Source organism: Trichosurus vulpecula, chromosome 8 (genome assembly GCF_011100635.1).
Source record: "Trichosurus vulpecula isolate mTriVul1 chromosome 8, mTriVul1.pri, whole genome shotgun sequence".
NCBI classification, from domain to species: Eukaryota; Metazoa; Chordata; class Mammalia; order Diprotodontia; family Phalangeridae; genus Trichosurus; species Trichosurus vulpecula.
In genome coordinates this window covers 225,376,766-225,393,998 of record NC_050580.1, presented here as the reverse complement: position 1 = coordinate 225,393,998, position 17,233 = coordinate 225,376,766, and the positions used below count along the sequence as shown (strand labels likewise).

At 40.2% G+C, this 17,233-nt stretch overlaps 1 protein-coding gene across 1 annotated transcript in view; it reads right to left on the bottom strand.

Annotated features, from left to right (window-relative positions):
- The window catches only part of FAM71D (family with sequence similarity 71 member D), a 40,648-nt gene that overhangs the window by 20,964 nt on the left and 2,451 nt on the right, over window positions 1-17,233 (bottom strand). Inside the window, exon 2 of the mRNA XM_036734215.1 lies at window positions 15,634-15,833. Coding sequence (XP_036590110.1) covers window positions 15,634-15,833 — 200 coding nt within the window. The remainder of the gene's footprint in view (window positions 1-15,633; window positions 15,834-17,233) is intronic.

Sequence of the window (17,233 nt, the reverse complement as noted above, 5' to 3'; positions counted from 1 at the left end):
GGTGGATTATCTCACATAAAGGTGGCAAGAGGAAGCAGTTCTGGGGGAGGAGGGGAGAGGGCAGGTGAGGGGGGAATGAGTGAATCTTGCTCTCATCAAATTTGGCCTGAGGAGGGAATACCATACATACTTCATTGGGTATCTTACCCCACAGGAAAGAAGAGGGAAGAAGATTAAAAAAAAGGGGGGGGATGATGGAGGGGAGGGCAGATGGAGGTGGAGGTAATCAAAAACAAACACTTTGGAAAGGGGACAGGGTCAAGGGAGAAAATTCAATAAAGGGGGATGGGTTGGGAAGGAGCAAAATATAGTTAGTCTTTCACAACATGAGTATTGTGGAAGGGTCATACATAATGATACACATGTGGCCTATGTTGAATTGCTTGACGTCATAGGGAGGGTGGGTGGGAAGGGAAGAGGGGAAAGAATTTGGAACTCACAGTTTTAAAAACGGATGTTCAAAAACAAAAAAAAAAGTTTTTGCATGCAACTAGAAAATAAGATACACAGGCAATGGGGCATAGAAATTTATCTTGCCCTAGAAGAAAGGAAGGGAAAAGGGGATGGGAGGGGAGTGGGGTGACAGAAGGGAGGGCTGAATGGGGAACAGGGCAACCAGAATATACGTCATCTTGGAGTGGGGGGGAGGGTAGAAATGGGGAGAAAATTTGTAATTCAAACTGTTGTGAAAATCAATGCTGAAAACTAAATATGTTAAATAAATAAATTTAAAAAAATATTGTATTTAAAAACTTTGCATCAGTACTCATTAGGGAAATTAGTCTGTAGTTTATTCCTCCATTTTAATTAGTTTAGGTATCAATACTATATTTATCTTATAACTTTGATTTGGTAGGATACCTTTTTTACTTTTTTTCTTCCAAACAATTTATGTAGTATTGGAATTAATTGTTCTTTAAATGTTTGGTAGAACTCCCTTGTAAAACCATCTGGTCCTGAGATTTTTTCCTTTGGAAGATTCATTTATGGATTGCTAAATTTATATTTTTGCAAATATTCATCCATTTCATTTAGCTTGTCAGTTTTATTCTAATATAGTTAGGTAATAACTGCTTTTATTTCTTCTTTCTTGGTTGTGAATTTTCATTTTTGATACTAGTAATTTGGTTTTCTTCTTTCTTTTTCTAAATTAAATTAGTTCCTAGCTTAACTTATTTTTTTTCCAAATAAGCTCCTAATTTTATTTATAATTTATAATTATTTACTTATAATTCAATTTTCTTTTACTTTCAATTTTGTTAATATCTCCTTTGACTTCTAGAATTTCTATTTTAGTGTTTAATTGGAGATTTCTAATTTGTTGATTTCCTAACTTTTTTAGTTGTTTGTCCAATTTGTTGATCTACTCTTTTTCTCCTTCATTGATGTATTTAGAGATAGAAATTTCTTCCTAGGTACTGCTTTGGCTATATCCCACAAATTTTGATATGTTGTTTCATTGTTGTAATTATCTTCAATGAAATTATTAACCCCACCCATTCTTTAAGATTAAGTTATTCAGTTTCCAATTAATTTTTAATCTTTGCTTGAATTCAAGGCCTTTTTGGAGTTTTTTCGCATTATGATCAGTAAAAGATGTGTTTAACATTTCTACTTTTCTGCATTATTTGTAAGGTTTTTATGCCCTAATACATGATCAGTTTTCCATGCACAGTTGAAGAATAAGTATACTTACTTATATTCCCATTCAGTATTCTCTAGAGGTCAATCATATCTATCTTTTCTAAAATTCTATTCATCTTCTTAACTTCTTCATATTTTATGGTCATATTTGTGAGGCCTCCTCTCCCCAGTATTATAGTTATACTCTTTCCTCCTGTAATTAATTTAAATTTTCCTTTAAGAATGTAGATACTACATCATTTGATGCATATGTTTGGTATTGTTATTAATTCAGTATGGTAACTTTTTAGCATAATGTAGTTTTTTTTATCTCTTTTAATTAGGTGTGTTTTTAACTTTGCCTTTGTTTGAGATCATGATTGCTACCCCTGCCTTTTTTACTTCAGCTTTAATAAATTCTGATCCAGTATTTTTCTGATTGCAGTATATTTCTTGTAGACAACATATTGTTGGATTCTGGTTTCCTGTCCATTCTGCAATCTTTTTTTGTTTTATGTTTGTTTTTTATGTATTTTTTTGTTTGTTTGCATTCACATTCAGAGTTATGATTTCTGTGTATTTTCCTCCATCTCATTTTCTTATATTTATTCTTCTCTTTCCCCCCCCCTCCCGCTCCTTCTTCTTTAAGAGTCTGTTATGCTTCTGACTAATGCCTCCCTTAATCTCTTTTCCTCCTTAGTCCTCATTTTTCCCTTAATGTCTTTTCTCTCTATCTGGCTGCTGATTAAAACATATTTCTGCAACCAACTGTGTATATGCATATTTTTTCCCTCCTTTAACCTGTTCAGATTAGAATGATGTTCAAATGATATCCACTCCCTTTTCACTGTCCCCTCTGCTGTATAAACTACTCCTTGTTCACTCCATTTGTGTGAGATAATTTTTCCCCTTGTTCCTTTCCTTTCCCCTCCTCAATGCATTCCTCTTCACCACCCATTCCATTCTTCTGTTGAGATCATCCAAACAACAGAATATTACCCAAGCCTTCTGTCTAATTAGACTTCCAAAAAGATCCATAATGATAAAAGTTCTGAAGAGTTATATGTATCACATCATTTAAGAATATGAACAATTTAACCTTGCTTAGTCTCTTATGATTTCTTTCTTATGTGTATGCTTTTATGTTTCTCTTGACTCCTATGTTTGTATGTTGAATTTTCTACTCAGCTCTGGTCTTTTCATCTGAAATGCTTCAATGTTTTCTATTTCATTAAAGATCCATTTTTCCCCCTCTAGGATTATACACAGCTTTGTTGGGTAGGTTAATTTGAGTTGTAATCCTATATCCTTTGTTCTCTGTAATAACATATTCTAAGCTCTCCATTTCTTTATATTGGTAGCTTCTAAATCTTATATAATCCTGACTGTGGCTCTACAGTACTTAAGCTATTTCTTTCTGACTACTTTCAGTATTTTCTCCTTGACCTGGGAGCTCTGGAATTTGGCTATAATATTACCAGGAGTTTTCATTTTGGGAGCTCTTTCAGGATGTGATCAGTGGATCCTTTCCATTTCTACTTTGTCCTCTGATTCTATGATATCTGAGCAGTTTTCCTTCATACTTTCTTGAGTAACATGAACTGACATGTGCTTTAAGAATGATGTTTTTGTGACTGAATGGATAATGGATTGGAGTAGGGAGAGACCCAAGGCAGGCAAACCTACCAATGGGGTATTACAATAGTCCAGGCATGAGGTGATGAGGGTCTGCACTAGATTGGTGGCAGTATCAAAGGAGAGAAGGTGGCATATTTAAGAGATGTTGCAGAGGTGAAATTAAAAGGCTTTGGCAACAGCTTGAATGTGGTAGTGGAGGGGTAGGGGGAAAGATAGTGAGGAGTTGAACATGACTCCTAGGTTGCAAGCCTGAGAGATGGGAGGAAGGTAGGAGAGGAGAAGGGTTTAGGGGAAAAGATAATGAATTTTGTTTTGGACATGTCAAGTTTAAGCTCTTAGGGTGTGATAGGTTATCAGTGTTTTCAGCTATCACCTTCTCCTCACCCCATTTTTCTCTGAAGATTTATTTAACCACACCCTCTTACAACAATTAGATTATTTTTTTATACCTTAGAGGCAAAATGATGGCCTTCAGATCCATGTAATCTCCCTCTCTGCTGTTATATGTAGTTTATATCACATGAAAAACTACATAAGAAAACAATCACAAGAATCCTGCTCCCCAGATAAGAAAATTCCTAACATTCATGCAGAGATTTGGCAATCTGCCCTAATTTAAATTTATGTTTATCTCTAGCTAACTCCAGGCCTCTTTATGTTTGAGGCAAAAATCAGGATAATACAAGAAATGTTTAGGTAAAAAGATGTAAGCAGAGTATATTACAGTATCTGTTATTGGACAGACACTTGGAGAAAAAGCAGACCTTTCCTCAATCTTTGAAGAGGTGAATACAAGCCGTAGCTTCAGCCCCAGTCTTTTGCTTAGATGACTTGAAAGCTCTCCTTAATCTCTCCCTTCTCAACCTTAGCTCAATCCTCCTTTCACCTTCTTCCTTTGTTTTTTTTTTTTTCCTATTTGTCTGTCATCCTTTTTGTCACAGATTCTGGCTCAAATCATTAAGGAATGCTCTCATTCCTTTGCTCTTGAAATCCTCATTCCTTTCTCTTAATCTATGTCTTGCAGATTATATGTGTCGCTTTAAGATTTCTCAGGCATGACTCAAGTCCACCTTCTGCTTCCAAGATTGGTATATGCCAAATGGTTCTTGGGACTGAAAGTTCCTCTGAACTACAAATCCCAGCATGCTAGGCAGTTTTCAAATTTCTATTATATTCAAATTCCTATTATGCATTGTGCAGTATTTCTTATGTACAAAGTCTCAAAAGTAGATTGATAACAATTCACTAACATTCTGCCCATTGCTTAATTGGATGCTACTTGAAAGAGATGGGTAGCAGTACCAGCCCACTACGACTTTACCTTATATTATCAGCCAGGGAACACTAATGTGGGTGCAGATGCCCTGTCCCAAAGGCCACATGACACCAAAGCTATGAAAATCATAAGTCAACAACGTTTGTTAAATGCATACTATGTACCAGGCCCAGTGCTAAGCCCTAAGAATATAAAGAAAGCCAAAAACAGTCCTTGCCTTCAAGGAGTATGCATTCTAATTGGGAAGACAGCACAGAAGTAACTAAGTACTTACAAGCTAGGAACAGAGTAGGCAAGTCATCTGAAAGGGAAAGGCATCAGCAGGTGAGAGACCAATAAAGATCTCCTGAAGAAGATGGGCTTTGAGCTGAGTCTTGAAGGAGAACAGAAACTAAGAGGTGGAGGTGAGGGGGTAGAACACTCCAGGCATTGAGGATAGCCTGTGCAAAGGCATGAAGATGGGAGATGATGTGTTGTGTTTAATGGATGGCAAGTAGGCCAGCACAGCTGGAAGGTAGAGTGTGTGGAGGGTAGCAAATACAGGAAGATTGCCAAAGGATGAAGAACTTTTAATTCTCAACAGAGCAGTTTATATTTGGTCCTGAAGGTAATAGAGAGCTCATTGAGTGGGCAGGAAGGGCGACATGGTCAGATCTATACTTTAGAAAAATCGCTTTGATAGTTGAGTAGATAATGGACCAGACTTCAGAGAGACTTGGTGTAGGACGACTTGGTGGTAGTTGCTGCTGCTGTTGTTCCATCGTGTCTCTTTGTCACCCCATGGACTATACTGTTCATGGGGTTTTCTTAGCAGATACTGGAGTAGTTTGCCATTTCCTTCTCCAGCTCATTTTAGAGATGAGGAAACTGAGGCAAATAGAGGTTAAGTGACTTGCCCAGGGTCACACAGCTAGTAAGTGTTTGAGGCTGGACTTGAATCCTGATTCCAGGTTTGGCATTATCCAGTTAGCCACCTAGCTGCTTCCTGTAGGGAGACTAGTTATAGGCTATTGAAATAGTACAGGTGAGAAGTGATATGAGCCTGAACTAGGGTTCGAGAAGGAGTGGAAATTATATTTAACACTGTCGCAAACTAGGGGTCTGAGTCACAAGTAAATAAAGTACAACTAAGAGTCTGACACTTCCACCAAATAATATTACAATAGCATAAACATAAATATTCTTTTATTGAGCCAACCTTCTTTGCTTCAGTTGTCCATAGATGATTCAGGTATCTGATGACTATCAGAGAGATGATACAAGTCAAGAAGCAATATACTGATATTAAAGGATTCAACTTCCCATCTCTTGGGGTACCTTACTGTCAAGAAAATGGCAGAGGTTGGACTTGTACAGCAGAGCACTCAACTGGTCAGACACAAAGGTGGAGATCAGAGAGAGATAGAGAAACAACTATCGCACACTCACATGTGTGACTCATGTAGGTGGCTCTCTGAAGGCATGCTCCTTTGCTCTACATATCCTGCCTTATCTCCCCCACCCCAACTCCTCCTGACAGATTTACAGTGAGAAATGAAGAAATGTGAAAGTAGACTGGGGGAGGGAAAAGTTTCACAACTTTGGTGGCATCTTCAACACTCCACACATGAAATGAGTCTCCAGATCTTGCCAGGTCTCCTTCCACATCTTTTACATTGGTTCCCTTCTCTTCCCTCTCAGGGTCATCATCATAATCCAGGACCTTTGGGCCTCACACCTAGACTATTGCTGTAGTCTCCTAGTTTGGTCTTCTACTCTCCTCTTGAATCCTTCTTCATGGAACTGCCAAAGTGATTTTTATGTCACTCCTCTGCTCAGTAAATTCCAGTGGTTACCTATACTTCTAGGATCAATAGTGACACTCCTTTATGGTATTTAAAGCCCTTCACAACTTGGCTCTACCTAGCTTTATTATACATTACTCCCTTTCATGTCCTCTCTGCTTGCCATGAGCCTTCCATCTTGCCGAGCCTCTCTCCTGTCTGATCTCTGGTAGATCTGGTAGAAGTATGAGGAGGAGAGGTGGGAGAGTCTTCCATCTGGAGGCATGCCTTCCATTTGCTGCACATCTCCTACCATCCATCAATCCATCCTTCTGAGGGAAGAAAAGGAGCAGGGAGCAGCTAATCTGCAGGATGGAAGAGGAGAAGGGAGATGGCTTCTGTTTCTTCTGTCTTGCATCACATGTCTCCTTTTTGATCTCCAGCCTCCATTAGGAGTTTAACAGGAGAAGGGAGGGCCTTCCATCATGCTGCATGGGTCTCCTGCCTGATTTCCAGGCTCCTATGAGATTGTGAAATGGAGAGGTGGGTCCTTTACTTTTGTACTCTGCACAGTCCTGCCTGATCTGCAGCCTCCTGTGAGAAGAGGAGAAACACCATTCCATCTTACTGGTTTCCTGTTGCTGAGATGTGGAGAGAGGTTGCCATGTCATATTTCCAGGCTGGTCTCCTGCCTTAGAGAAGGAGAGTGTCACCACTCCTTCTGCTTCTAGTTCTTGCCCTCTCATCTGATTTGCCCAAGGCTCTGAAATAACTTCATGCTTCCATTACAAAACTATTGGCTTTGAAAAGCTAAATTTTTCATTTAATGATTTATAAACTTCCACCTGATCATATCTTCCACATCCCAGTGATTCTGAGCCCAGTAGGTCATCATCTAAATCCCATTCCCCTGACTACCAAATTTCTTATTCTCATCCCCCTCAATTTTCTCACCACCAAATCCCAACCAAATGTTGCCCATCCCTTTTATTGTACCCTGTGGAATGCTTGTTCCATGGGCAACAAACTTGCCTTCATCCTAAATCTTTTCCTTTTCTACTTCCATTTTCTGGCTCTAACTGAGAACTGGCTCCCTCCTAGTGACACAGCCTTCCTGCCCACCCTTTCCAGCACTGGCTGTACTTTCACTCATTCCCCTTGACTCACTGGTTAAAGTGAGGTAATTGGAATACTCCTTGCTCCCCATAGCCACTTCCAGGTTCTCCCCCATCACCATTACTACTTCTACTTTGAGGTCCACATAATGCACATCTACAGGTCTCCAGTACACATCCCTTCCTTCTTTAATGAGTTCAGTACCTGACTCCCAATCTTTCTTCTCCAATTCCTTGCCTTTATGCTAGTTAACCTCAACATATATATTGATACTCTCTCAAATACCCTAACCTTCCAGTTCCTTAACCTACTCATTTCCTGTGACCTACCTATTCAAAGATACCTTTGAAATTGCCATCACCCAGAAATGCACTGCCCTTCATGTTCATGAACTCTGAAATTCCATTGTTTTACCCCATCTTGCCTCCATGGAGATTATATACAGAAAGATTGTGGGAGGGATTGAGGGGTGGTCTGGGGTGACTAGAGGAGGGGTTTAGGGAGGGACTTGAGGAGGAGTCTAAGGAGGAGCTTGATGGGACTGGGATGAGGTCAGACTCCAGGGTGGGAAATAGCTGAAGGCATGGATATTGATAGTATCAAGGGTGGAAAGTAGCTGGACCATAAAGGGGCAAGGCTAGGTAAAGATTTGAGCCTAATGATAATGTAAGGTTATAGCCTCAGGCCAAGGCTGGATCAAGTGGGAAGATTCAAGGAGAGCTCAAGGGGGTTCCCAGAGACTGTACTCCAGGTTCAAGGGGGTTCCCAGAGACTGTAGCCTCATCATTCCCCCCTCAAACAAATGGGACCCAAATTCTTCTGGGGTCCAAGGGGGTTCCCACAGTCTAAACCCCATCAAAACTACTCTCCCCAAAGTTAATAATGATCTGTCACTTGCCAAATCCAGTGGCCTTTTCTCAATTCTCATCCTTCTTGACCTTTCTGCAAGCCTTTGACACTGTTGATGAGGGCACAGTCTCTGGGAACCCCTTGAACCCTTGAACTCTCCTTGAGTCTTGCCACTCGACCTGGCCTTGGCCTGAGGCTGTAGCCATTGAGCCCAGGTGCCTACCTTGCCCAGTCCTCTATTGTCCAGCTGTTTCCCACCTTTAATCCTGTTTCCCCATCCTTAATCCTGATCAAAATGTCTATGCCCTGGCTCGCTACCCCAGCCCTTGATGGGTTGTCGTTTCCATATGGCCTTCAGCTATTTCCCCCGCCCTGGAGTCTGACCTCGTCCTTAAGTCCCTCCCTAGACCCCTCCTCTGGTCACCCCAGACCACCCCTCAATCCCTCCCACAATCTTTGTGTATATAATCTCCATCTTGCCTCCATGAGGTTGGTCAGAACCAATCTAGCTCAGATGGGTCTGGCCCTTTTTCCTTACAGGCGTCGCAAGGGGTGGGATCTCTCGGGGCAGGCTTATTTGGCTAACTCTTAATAAACTTTATCCCTTCCCTTGGCTGAGAAGGCTTGAGTCGAATTCTTTCAGCAGGACCCGGCGTGTCGGTACTTTGGGGTGTCGAGCACCTCTCACCTCAAACCCTCATCACTGTCAAAGTGCCAAAACCCTCTTCTCCTTAATACTGTCTTCTCTCTAGGTTTTCAGGACACCATTCTGTCCTAGTCATCCCTCCTAACTATCTGACCACTCTTTCTCAGTCTCCTTTGCTAGATCCTCATCCAGGTCATGCCCAGGTTATGTCCCATAGGGCTTTGTCTTCCTCTCCCTTTATAATATTTCACTTGGTGACCTCAACAGTTCTTATGGATTTAATGATCATCTCTATGCTAATGACTCTCAGATCTACTTCTCCAGTACTTACCTCTCTGCTGACCTTCACTCTCGTATGTCCAACTGCTTATATTAAATATCTCAGATTGGATGTCCAGCAGACATTTTAAACTCAATGTGTCCAAAACTGAAATCATGATCTTCCCCCCCTTTAAGACCCTCCCCACTTCCAAACTTTCCGATTACTGTAGAAGGTACCACCATCCTCCCAGTCATTGAGGCTTGCCACCTAGATGTCATCTTCAACTCCTCACTATCTCTCATCCCCTCCCTCCCAATCCAATCTGTTGCCAAGGCTTGTCAATTTTTACCTTTGTAACATCTTTTTAATATGTTCCTCTGATAATGCTACAACCCTGGTTCAGGCCCTCATTTCCTCATGCCTCAACTATTGCAATAGCTTCATGGTTGATCTGCCTGCCATAAGTCTCTGCCCATCCCAGTACATCTTCCGTTCAGCCAACAAGTGATTTTCCTAAAGTGCAGGTTCAACCACGTCACCCCCTGCTTAAGAAATTCCAGTGGCTTCCTATCACCTTTAGGATCAAACATAAAATCCTCTGTTTGGCATTTAAAGCTCTTTATAACCTAGTTCCCCATCTTTCTGGTCTTCTTACATCTTAAACACGCCACTCACTCTTAGATTCAGTGACACTGGCCTTTTTGCTGTTTCTTGGACAGGACACTCAGCTTTGGGCATTTTGACTGGTGATATATCAAACACCCCCTCCCCCGCACCCTCCTCGCAGCGCCCCCCCCCACCCCCAAGCTTGGAATGCTCTCCCTTCTCATCTCTGTCTTTGGGCTTTCCTGGCTTCCTGTAAGTCCCAGCAAAAATTCCACCTTCTGTCTGTCAGAAGCTTTTCCCTGTCCCTTTTAATTCTAGCACTTTCTAGTACCTTCCCAGTGTTGATTATTTCTTATTTATCATGTATATGGATTGTTTGGCATGCTATCTTTGTTTGTGAACTTTGTAGGAGCTATCTTTTGTCTTGCTTTGCATTCCCAAGTGCTTAAGACTGAGTGATTGGATCAAACGGACTTTCTTGCTGTTTCTTGAACCAAACATTTTATCTCCTCTCTATACTTTTGCATAGGCTAATTTCTGTACCTGGAATGAAATCTCTTTTCATCTCTACCTCTTAGAATTACTAGTTTCCTTCAAATCTCAGCTCCAGCACCACCTTCTATTGGAAGCCTTTCCTGATTATGGTCAGTATTATGCTTTATGTAGCATGGGCTGGTCCATTAAGGCAGCAGGAAGGCCATTTTACTTCCTTGCCCCCACCCCCACCCCAACCCCCAATCAGCGTGTATAAAAGGTTCACCCCAGGAGGTGGAGGTCAGAAGTTTCACCTAGCTCCAGTTGGGAAATGTTGATTATCCAGGAGAAGATAAGTACCTGATATTCTTTTAATTGATATTTTAATTATTGCTTTAATGAAGCTTAATTGTTGAGTACTTTCTGCTCCACCAATGCTTATTACATTTTAAACCTTGAATTTTCTTGAGATCTAGTTTATATTTTTTCCCCCAATGGACCTCATGGTTAAATTCCTTTTTTAAGTAGGCAAAGAACATTGTAGAAGAAAGGGAGCCCTGGATGACAGACTGGCTAGCAACAGAATTTTTTCCCCAGAGGAAAAAGGCCTTATTTAAAAATAAAGGGGAAGCTTTTTGGAAAGAAGAGTTTCCTGATCCTGAGAGGTTAGCTCAATGTGTTTATTTGGGGAATATGCAAATATGATCTAGCTCTATGGAAGTTATATTGATAACATAGAGAAAGTAAGAATAGATTATCCTTGCATATTAGGCAATTAGAAGAAGATGTAAATGAGCTTTTGATTTTTAAGTACTGTGCTTTGAAAGTCTGAGGACCATTTAATACATATGTTGATTACCCAGGTAAAGAAGTCTGTGTTAATGGAGTCAGTGACTTGTAGCTTGGAGGTGGAAAGCATATTCTCTGACCCAGAAGTTTCTCCTTTTAATACCTTGAGTCCCTTAGAAAAGGGAGTAATCTTGAGTGGGGATTAGAGTAGGTTTTACACTCATACTTCATTGGAACAGTGACTTCCAATAAGGATGAGTCAGAGGGTGTTTGAGTTTTTAACATTTAGTAACTTGGGTGGTTTCAAGAGAAATGTAAACAATAAGCCAATGAATCTTTAGAACAACTGCTACTGTGGATGTGGTCTAATGGGAGCTATTTGCAACATACCTTTTGCGGAAGAATTTACAGATGATTTGTTCTCGCCAAATCAATTGAACCAATTTGTGTGAGGTAAAGAAAATGTGAAGACTTCACAGGGAAGATATGTATAAATATATATATATATATGTATATATATATATATATATATATATATGTATATATATGTATATATGTGTATATATGTATATATATGTATATATGTATATATGTATATATGTATATATATGTATATATGTGTATATATATATGTGTGTGCCTCTGACCTCTCACCTGACTGACCTTGAGGCCTGATCTCTGCTAAAGCTGGGGTGGGGGAGGGCAGGGAAGCACACCTTTAGTTCTGTGGAAACAAAACTCCTCCTCCCATTTCTTACATAGGTAATAACATTGTATAGATTTTTAAAACATGGTGGTGGAAAACTATCAGATGGTCAGTACATGGTGTGTTAGTATAGTTGTATTGAGACATCTGGGACTATATAGTAAAATGTCCCTGTGCCCCACTAAAACTTAGAACATCCCCAAAACATCCTCTACTGTATACATACGGTCACTCTTCCATCCCACCTGGTTGTTCAGCCACCCAAGTATTTACCAGATTTGAGAAGCTGTTGGATTAAATCTCTCTTGGGGCTGAGGATGCCTCAAGTCTCAGGATGTTTTAACTGCGGGACTACAGGGGACTGAGGGCATATGCCAAAGTTAACTGCCCCTTGGAAAGGGGAGACTACTAAACACATAAGGTGCTGACAGATTCTGGCAACCAGGTTACCCTCAATGGTTTTGTAAGGGTACCGCCAATTTCTTTTAGGAATTTAGGGGCACAAACTCCTGAGGGGAGGTGTACCCTTTTTCAGGTGGAGGTGGCTCTCAGTTGTAGTGGTTAACCAAAAGGAAGTAATGTGATCACAGAGGTTATGAGTTATTAGGAATCAGGAGCGTCTGTGCTGATTTTTGTTTACAGGGCTAAATAAAAGCCTGTAGAGTTCCAGTGAACTATGCTTTGTAGTTGATATTAAATAATATTGGGTCCCAGGGGAATGAAAGATATTTCCTCCTTGGTAAGGGAAATGCTGGAATATTTAAATTACACAAACTTCCCTTATAATGACCATATGTGTCCAGTGAAGATAGACAGTACGTGGTGATTAGCAATAGATTATAAGGAGCTAGATAAGGTCATTATGCTAACTCCTGTGGCCATTCCTGATCTTGAGAGCATAGTGGAGCAGATAGACCAGTCCTCAGCTCAGTGGTTATTAATCCCACTCATACTTTCTTTTTCAAACCTGTGGCTGAGACCAACCGAGAGAAGTTTGCTTTTATTTTGTTAGCAGTTCAGTTTACTTCTCAACATTCTTCCTCAAGATCTTTTGAATTCTCCTTCATATTGCCATGGTTGAATGGGCATAGACGTGAAAGAAGCTCCACTTTCTGAGGATATTGTTGTCCACTATTGATGATGCAGAGTTGATGAGCTGGATGAAAGGCCACAGTGGCAGAGGCCTTAGAGGTTATGGTGTCTCAAAGTGAAAAACAAAGGTTTGGATATGAACTCAAAAGAAAATTTAGGATCCAGCCCATTCAGTCAAGTTTCAAGTTACTCTCAAGTCTGCCACTTTTGAATGGGGACTGGCATAGACTATACACTGGGAAAATCTAAAGCAGGCTGTCCAGCAGTCTCTCTCCTCAGGCTTTTATGATCCTGTTGTGGGCCTATGATGTTAAAGAGTTTCTATTCTTAAAGAACAGACTAAATAGAGCCTTTTGCAGGTAGTAAGAGTTGTGTGGGGCACCTAGGTGGCTCAGTAAATAGAACTTAGGACCTGGAGTCAGGAAGATCTGAGTTCAAATTTGGCCTCAGACATTTACTACCTATGTGACCCTGGGCAAGTCACTTAACTTCTGTTTGCCTTGGAAGTAGTTAGATGGCTCAGTAGATAAAACATGGTGCCTGGAGTCAGGAAGACCTGAGTTCCAGTCCAGCCTCACACACTTACTAGCTGTGTGACCCTGGGGCAAGTCACCTAACTTCTGTTTGCCTTAATTCACTGGAGAAGAAAATGGCAAACCACTCCAGAATCTCTGCCAAGAAAACCCCATGGAGAGCACTAGTGTGCTGTGGTCTGTGGGGTTACAAAGGGTCAAACATGACTGAACAACTGAACAATTACAACAAGTTGGCTCAAATGATTGTTGGACTTCTTGAGCTACAGGTTATGTGAAGAGGCCTTTTTATTATATCACACTTGGGAAACTGATACTCACATGTCATTGGACCTGGGTTGCTACTGGAAGTAGCAACAGGGTCACATCCTGTATTAACCTTTGTCCAGAATTATCACTTGTGTTGAAGGAACAACATGGATCCTCTAACAAGTTATGTAGGGCACAGGACGCTTTTATTGTTAAATGAAAATGTTATGTCTAAAATCTTACTAGCCCAGGTCCCTTGTGTGTTAGTACCCTTCGTGAACAAGTTGTGGCATTGTTAGAAGCTCAGGCAGTGCTTTCTTTTTCCTCTAGTCCAGTGGACCCTATGAGGACTTAGCTCTTAACTAATAGTTCTGCTGTTATAAGAAAAACTTGCACAATTGGACTTTGGCAGCTATTAACCAGTAATGAGGAATGCCCTAAGGATAAATGTCTTGGCAAAAACTCCCAATAGGCTGAGCTCTGAGCTATATGGCTGGTCTGTGAAGGAGCTTTGAGGGATGGAGGTGATAACATTTTTATTCATACTAATTCTTGGGTAGTGGAATGGGTTTGGCTAAATCAGGGACCTGGACAGAATAAAATTGCACAGTTAAAGGTTGTGGGGCATGCAAGTGCACATTGGAAGCATTATATACTTCAAACGAATAACCAGGTGATGCTCTCATAAGAACAGTAGAGATTAGGTCCACCATCAGAGGGATGTGATGTGAGGCAGCTGTTATATTGCGGTATATGTGGTGCCATATAATTTCTTTAGCCAAGAATGATTTAACTGCTTTGTCTGATAATGCTTTTCATGCCAATTAGAACATCTGCCTTTGAAAGGTCAGCATGGTTTGATCCTATGTGGTTTTTGACCTGCCTCTGTTTGGCAAGTTGATTGTATTTTTTATCTTCCTCCACAGCAGAGTGAGTTTGTCCTCACTGCAGTTGATAGCTATTCAAGATTGAGGATTACAAGTCTGCTGCTTTGGCAACCAGTATCACAGTCTTGTCAAAACACACCTTTCTTTGCTATTAAACCATTGCCTCTTATCAGGGGTGCCCATTTTATTTGGAAGAAGGCACTGAATTGGGCCCATTGCCATCATATGCGCTGGGTTTTCATCTTCCATACCATCCCCAGACATCTGGTATCACGCAAATGCTGGAACTTTTAAAGCAACGTCATCATCATCATCATCACCACCATCATCCCTCTTATCCCAGAGGTCATGTTTCTGATAAATCAGTGCTATCCTAAGAAAAGACTGGAGCCTTTCTTTCCAGCTGTTTCTTGGGTCTAGCTTTTCTTGACCATTTCTAGCCCTTTCTTCTTCCATCTTCTGTGCAGAGTTCTCTGGGTCCTGAGGTTTCTGCCCCCTTAGAGGGTTCTGTACAACTTAAAGAAATGGCTTAGGTCCTCCTCCACAATTGGTAGCTATCATTTCACATGAGATGATTCAAACAGATCTTTCCCATGAAATATTTGGAAGATCAAAGCATGGAATTATTAGGAGAGGCTTTGCTTTTCAAAGATTTTGGGGTGGGGGACAGTAGTAAAATTATATTTAGAACCATAGCCAATGGGAGTTTTTCTGGAAGAAGGATCCTTTAGCTTACCTGGATAAAAGTAAAAGGGAGTATCCAGACTTAAAAAAGAAAAGGGGTAGCCTCTCAGAGGGCCAGAAATTACTTTGAGGGCAAAAACATTTAGGTAAAGGATCAGACGTTATTTTCGCCCATTTGTAAAAGAAATTAATGAAAAATCACTAATTTGTTTCGTTGAAGTGTTTTTATGGTCTTTTGATTTTTCATGAGAATTACTGATAGATAGTTGGCTTTAACTAATAATATCTTAAGAATAATAATTTTAGGCATGTTAACCTTTCTTGTACTTCATCATGTAGGGGATAATGTATGTGGAGTATGTTAAACCTGAAACAAGCTATTTCTCTTTCTAATTCCGTGTAGAAAAGACATTATAATTGTTTTGTCCTTTGCAACTTACCTGCTGAGCACCAGTTGAACTTCAGAGGTGGGGTTCAAGACATCATCAAATGTCGGCTCATCATCCTTCTTGGAGTTAGATTCCAGGTGTGCCAGCAACATCACATTGGGAAAATTGAGATTGGGGCTAGAAGCACAGATGCCTACAGTCACCCAGTTGGCTCGGTTATGAAGGTAGACGGACTCTCCTCTCTTGTTGACCTGTACGCAGAAAATATGGGTGGAAATTTGATTTGTTGTCATTCCAAAATTAGCTACAGTATCATTGGCCTGAAAACGTGTGTGCAGGTAGATGAGAAGAAAGGAGGGGGGAATTAGTTATGAATATGGGATGGGAAAGATGAAAATCTCTGTTACAGCAAGAGATTGGAAAGTATTTAGATCAGGCTTAACTGGCTTAATTGTATGGGAAGGGGGCTGAATTCTATAAAGACATGTACTTATTGAGTTTCCACTGCTGCAAAAAAAATCATGATGTGGTAGTCTATCTACTGTATTTATAGGCAGCTAGATATAGGCAGCAGTGGATATAACACTGGGTTGGGAGTCAGGAAGATCTGAATTCAAATCCTGCTTCAGATACCCACTAGGTGTCTGGGCAATTCACTTAACTTCTTTTTGCCTCAATTTCCTCAACTGTAAAATGGGGATAATAACAGCACCTCCCTTGTAGGTGTTACCTACACCTTACCTTGTAAAGCTGTTGTGAGGATCAAATGAAATATTTGCAAAGTGCCTCACATTTAGGAGGGGCCACATAAGTGCTTATTTCCTTCCCTTTCCCTTCCCTAAAGTATCTGACAGTCTACAGGTTTCTAGTGTCTTGTATCCAGACTGAAGAAAAAAGCACCACGTCGGAGGAGATTTAGAGAGAGGAAGATTATTTGAAAACAGATTGCATATATCACAAAGATTTTACATAGTGACCAAGTGGGATTTATACCTGGAATGCAGGAATGGTTTAGCATAAGGTAAACTATAAACATAATTGATTATATTAATAGCAAAAGTATCAAAAATTATGATCAATAGATGCAGAAAAGCTTTGACAAAATACAACACTCATCCCTATTAAAAATACTCAAAAGCAAAGGTATAAATGCATTTTTCCTTAAAATGAAAAGAAGCATCTACCTAAATCCATCAGCAAGCATTATTTGTAATGGGGATAAGGTAGAAGCCTTCCCAATAAGATCAGGAATGAAACAAGGATGCCCATTATTACCAATATTATTCAATATTGTACTAGAAATGTTAGCTATAGCAATAAGAGAAGAAAAAGAAATGGAAGAAATCAGAATGCTCAATGAGGTTATAAAACAAGTTTCTTTTTGTTGATAATATGATGATATACCTGGAATATCCTAGAGATCCAACTTAAAGTTAGTTGAAACAATAATTTGAACAAAATAGTAGGATATAAAATAAACCCACATAAATCACCAGCATTTCTATATATTGCCAAAAAAAAAAAACCCTACAAGAAGAGATAGTGAGAGATACCCCATTTAAAATAACTGTAGCCTGTATAAAATATCTGGGAGTAGCCACCTGCCAAGACAAACCCAGGAACTATACATGAACATAATTATAAAACTTTT